Source organism: Arachis stenosperma, chromosome 10 (genome assembly GCF_014773155.1).
Source record: "Arachis stenosperma cultivar V10309 chromosome 10, arast.V10309.gnm1.PFL2, whole genome shotgun sequence".
Classification (NCBI taxonomy): domain Eukaryota; kingdom Viridiplantae; phylum Streptophyta; class Magnoliopsida; order Fabales; family Fabaceae; genus Arachis; species Arachis stenosperma.
In genome coordinates, this window is record NC_080386.1 from 121,782,209 (window position 1) to 121,788,084 (window position 5,876).

A 5,876-nucleotide genomic window follows, 5' to 3' on the forward strand; every position below is an offset into this window, starting at 1 on the left:
TAATTTTTTTCATCTTATATGTACTTTTTTTTATATCCAAATAATTATTTTATCAGAAACTTACTAGTTTCGTTTATCTAAATAATTATATCTGTTAATTATTTTTTTTCAATCTCAAAATTGAGACTACAAGACAGGAGTCTAGTGTGGAAAAAAAATTCTGATTTTTTATTACAAAAATAAATAAATTCTTTATCAAATTAAAATATAAATAAATTTATGACTTTTATAAATAAAAGATACATAGATCTCTTTACAAATAGATCTATATGTACTCCCTTCATTTACAAAAATCATGAACCTATTTATAATAAGATTGTTCCAAATATATTATATATTATGACTATCTTTTTTATTTTTCATTTTTAAATTTTTTTTTTTTTTTTTTTTTTTGTAGGGTTTGGTCTCCCAACAACACCAACAAATGTGGTGCCTCAACAAAAGGATTGCCCTGGTGGTTGCAATTTTCTAATAAATGCTTGTTTTCCACTATTTCCTGCGTGTAATAATGGCAAGTGTACATGTGCAAATTTAGACAATAACAATGCAAGCACAAAACAAGAACGCCACTATGTCATGCATGGTGAAAAGGGAAACTAGTAGCTACATGCATACCATTAGAAATAATGCTATATTAGTTGACCTACGTGTAATAATAAAAATCTTGGAATTTAATAATTTGTTATGACTCATGAATGTAGAATTTGTGTGGTCTTGTGTACTTTTATATATATTACCATGGATTATTAAATAAAAAATAAATTTACAAATAGTAATTTCAATTTTTTTTTGTTAATAATGATTATTTTTGACAGTCACAAGATTAATAATAATAGAATAAGTTAAATTTTAAAATAATAATAAAACTATTATTATTATTATTATTATTATTATTATTACAAATGTAATAATAATATTGATCAACATATATTAGAGATAAACTATACTGCACATGTATTTATATACAAATATATTGTTAACTGATTTTAGTGAATAATTTTAATATACAATAAATAACATTTTTTATTAAAGATATATATGTGTGGCTTGTGGCCTAAATATGATATAAAATAAAAAATGCTACTTGCATATTAAAAAGCGATCATCAAATTAATTAATATATATTTATAATTTAATTTATTTTTATGTGTATTTTATATTAGTGCGTTAATTTTGATATATACCTAATACGATTGTAAAATAAAATATCCAATAATAAAATTCTTAAAATCGAATAATTTGTCATTTATCATGGTCAATAGGTCAAGGACGTAAAATTTGTGATGATTTATAGTTATATACTATATTGGAATTAAAGTAAAGTCTCACTTAGATTTTTATCTATTTTTACGAAAGAAAAGACAATTCTTTAAATAAGAGATTTTGACCAAACATTATTATTTTGAAACAAGACAAATCTCAATTAAAAAATATTATCAAATATTAACGGAAATTAATTTTAAAAGGAGAGAGTTTATTTGTAATTTATGGATTTTAAAACACCATAAATTATAAATATGTTAACTTTTGAAAGATCCATTTAATTTATGGTCGTATCTCATAAAAATTATATGACTAATAAAATCTTTTAATTAAGAATTAATTTAAAGAATAAATTATCTTTTACACATGAATTTGAGGATTAATTCCTCTTAAATCTGAATTATTATTTATTACATTATCATGAATAAGTATTTGTTTGGGTACTATTAAGTTGATAAAATAATTTTTTTTTAATTAAAAAAATATTTTTTATTTTCTAGCGTATTTGGTAAATTTTTAATAGTAAAACTAAAAATATTAAAAAAATAAAAAATATCTTTTTTGAGAAACTACAATTTATATTTTTTAAAAATATTTTTCATTAAAAAATATATTTTTTACATAATAAATAAATAAAAATTATTTTTATATTGTTATGCCAACATATAATTAATAAATAAAAATTTTTTTTACATAAAATATTTAAATATTAAATTATTTTTATTTTTTTATAAGATCTTTTTAAAAAAATAACTAAAATTTTTTTTCTCAAAAATTCACCCAAATACACCCTAAACCTCTTCCTACTAAAAGTACCTCGTTAAAAAAAATCTTACTTACTATTGCATAAATTAATCACTAGTTACCAATAAATTTTAGATTATATATTATATTATAAATTTAACTAATATGGGTTATAAGGATATATTTTAAGATTTTCATTTAAAAAAGTTTGATTAAAAAAATATAAGGTTTAAATTTTTAAGATATTTATTATTCATTTATTAAAATAAAAAATTAAAAGAAATTATTAACAACAACTTTAACCTATGTCCTTAATTAAGTAATTATTAGTTCAGGATAATTTATGATTTTTAAATTTAAATTTGACTAAAAAATATTTTACCTATTATATTTTCTTTACATAAAGAATATGTTTAATTACTCTGTTGGTCCCTATAGTTTTGTGAAATTTTTAATTAGGTCCCTATATTTTTTTCTTTTTAATTGAGTTCTTGCACCAATTTTTTTTTAATTGGATTCCTACACTTTTTTTCCTTTTATCTAAGTCCCTATACCAATTCTTTTTTTTTTAGTTGGGTCCCTATATATAAAATTAAGCCAATTAGTATTAAGAATTGGTATAGGGACTTAAATAAAAGGAAAAAAAGTGTAGAAATTGGTATAGGGACTTAAATAAAAAGGAATTGGTATAGGGAAAACTTCTGATGCAGATAATTGGATCCAGGCTATGGAACGGGCATTGCAGGTAATACCTTACGTAACGCTTCACTGTCTCGATGAGCCTTCAGAAGTTCTGATTTAAAATCACTTGAAATCTGCAACTGACTCAAACACAAAATTCCAGATTCTTCTCTAATTCCCAAATTCAAACCTTGAAATGCCTTCAGTAACTCTTCCTCCTGTAGCATCATCCAAGCTGCATATAAAGATTTTCGACTCAAGGCGTCCGCCACAACGTTCGCTTTTCCTGGATGATAATTCAATTCAAAATCATAATCTTTCAGAAGCTCCATCCACCTCCTCTGACGCATATTCAACTCTTTCTGCTCAAAAAGATACTTCAAACTCTTATGGTCTGAGAAGACATGAAACTTAACGCCATAGAGATAGTGCCTCCAAATCTTTAAAGCAAACACGACAGCAGCAAGTTCCAAATCATGTGTCGGGTAGTTCATCTCATGCGGCCTTAACTGCCGTGAGGCATATGCTACAACATTCTGGTGCTGCATCAGAACGCACCCCAAACCCTTCAGAGATGCATCACAGTACACTTCAAACGGTTCACTTGGTTCAGGCAATACTAACACGGGTGCAGTAGTTAATCTGTGCTTCAATGCTTGGAAGCTCTCTTCACACTCCGGAGTCCAGATAAAAGGCATATCCTTCCTAGTCAACTTAGTTAAAGGTAAGGCGAGCTGTGAAAATCCCTTAATGAATCGTCAATAATACCCTGCCAAACCTAGGAAACTCCTGATCTCTGTTACTGAAGTTGGTTGCTTCCAATTCATCACTGCTTCCACCTTAGCAGGATCCACAGCTATTCCCTGCTTACTCACCACATGGCCGAGAAACTTCACCTCACTCTTCCAGAACTCGCATTTAGATAACTTAGCGTACAACTTCCTGTCTCTCAGAATTTGCAGCACAGTTCGCAAGTGTTCAGCATGTTCCTCTTCAGACTTAGAATAAACAAGAATGTCATCAATAAAGACAATAACAAACTTGTCCAAATACGGTCGGAAAATCCTATTCATATAATCCATAAATACTGCAGGGGCATTAGTTAACCCGAAAGACATCACTGTATACTCATAATGACCATAACGGGTCCTGAAAGCGGTTTTCGGAATATCCTCGTCTCTAACCCTTATCTGATGATAACCGGATCACAGATCAATCTTAGAAAACACACCGGTACCCTGTAACTGATCCATTAGATCATCGATTCTAGGCAACGGATATTTATTCTTCACAGTGATTTTATTCAACTGCCGATAGTCGACACATAACCGCATACTCCCATCCTTCTTCTTTACCAGTAACACCGGCGCTCCCCACGGAGAAACACTTGGTCGGATAAAATGCTTACCTAACAAATCTTCCAGCTGAGCTTTCAATTCGGCCATTTCTAAAGGTGACATCCTGTAAGGAGTAATCGAAATCGGACCGGCCCCAGGCACCAACTCAATTGCGAATTCAACTTCCCGGTTAGGTGAAAATTCATTAATATCATCCGGAAACACGTCTGGAAATTCACATACAACCGGAATCTGCTTTAAACTCTGATCATCACCTGATACTCCCGCAGTTAATAACATAATACCCTGACATTCAGTTCCTGAACAGTTTACTATCATAGAATTCAAATAGTAACTATTTACCACAACCGGTGCTTCTGACCCTTCCGGCATAAACTGTACTGACTTCTCAGAACAATCAAGCGAAACATGATTCTTGGATAACCAATCCAATCCCAAAATGAGATCAAGACCAGTCATAGGCAAACAAATCAAATCATGCACAAATTCACGTTGCTGTACTCGAAAGGGAACTCGTGGACATCCTATCCTAGTCACCATAGCTTCATTGTAGCATTATATACTTTCAAATCATAACCTAAAACCACCATTCTCAATCCTAATTCATGGGCCTTTTCAAATGCAATAAATGAATGACTTGCTCCTGAATCAAATAAAGCATTTAAGATTTTACCAACCATTTCACAATTACCTCTAATCAGTGTCTCAGATCCTTCAGCACCTATGGTAGAAGTGGTGTATACTCTCCCTGGCTGCTGCACCCTACCAGTCTCATACTTCTTCTTCTCCGGGCAATTACTGGCTATATGCCCGGGCTGTCCACAGAAATAGCATACTCCAAGTCCTAATCTGCACGGAACTCCAGGATGATACTTTTCGCACTTCTGACAATTCAGATCCTGCTGTGGCTGCTTCCCAAACCTTCTTCCCTGATTAACATTGGTATTCAGCCTTCTGTAATTACCTTGACCCTGAGTCTGCTGTGGAATAGAGCCTCCACGCTTAAAATTCCTACCTCTCGGAGCAAAGTTCCTTCCTGAAGGTCTCTGAAAAGGCATCCTCAAACTTTCTTTCTCTGCTGCTGCCTTCCTCACACAATCTTCAGCCACTCTACTCTTATTCACCAATTCAGAAAACACCCTGATCTCCACTGGGGCAACAAAACTCAGAATATCACTCCGAAGGCCTCCCCCATACTTAATACACTTCCATTCGGCAAAATCTTCTGGTGCCCCTTAACAGATACGAGAAAAGCGATACAACTCCTCAAACTTACTAGTATACTCAGCAACAGTCATCTGTCCCTGTTTTAACTGCATTAATTCAAGTTCCTTGGCATTTCTGGCTGAATTAGGAAAGTATTTCTTATAGAATTCTGTCCGAAAATCTCCCAAGGAATCGCAGCACCATTAGGCTGCAGGATACGTCGTGTTCCCTGCCACCAATACAGAGCCTCACCTTGCAGCTGATAAGTTCCAAATTCAACCCATTGCTCCTCAGGAACCTGTTGGGCCTGCAATGCTCGTTCCATAGCCTGGATCCAATTATCTGCATCAGTAGGATTTGAGGATCCCCTAAAAGTAGAGGTGTTCGCGGTGCGGTTTGGTTCGATTTTTGAAGAAAAAGTCATCCGATCCGATCGTGTAATTAAACTGCGGTTCGGTTTGGTTCGGTTTTTTTATCGAAGCCATCCGAACCAAACCAAACCAATTAAAATCGGTTTGGTTTGGTTCGGTTTGTTCGGTTTTTTCAATCAATTAAAAAAAATACATCACGATTAGCAACGCTTTGAGCAAGGCTAATGGCCCTTTCACTATAATCCGTGCCAGT

At 32.1% G+C, this 5,876-nt stretch overlaps 1 protein-coding gene across 1 annotated transcript; it reads right to left on the reverse strand.

The window, feature by feature from the left end:
- Positions 1 to 4,579: 4,579 nt before the first annotated feature.
- LOC130957603 (uncharacterized) lies at positions 4,580 to 5,676 on the reverse strand. Its single transcript, XM_057884452.1, has 2 exons — positions 5,505 to 5,676; positions 4,580 to 5,280 (listed from the first exon to the last, which is right to left on the reverse strand). Exons 1-2 carry the CDS (start codon positions 5,674 to 5,676, stop codon positions 4,580 to 4,582), a joined length of 873 nt encoding a protein of 290 aa, XP_057740435.1.
- Positions 5,677 to 5,876: the final 200 nt, after the last annotated feature.

Bases quoted from the DNA above. Each gene is read 5' to 3' on its own strand.
- LOC130957603 (XM_057884452.1), bottom strand. From the start codon at position 5,676: ATGACTTTTTCTTCAAAAATCGAACCAAACCGCACCGCGAACACCTCT. The intron at 5,281-5,504 runs GTGAGGCTCTGT...GTATCTGTTAAG, and splicing joins TGGAACTTATCAGCTGCAAG to GGGCACCAGAAGATTTTGCC.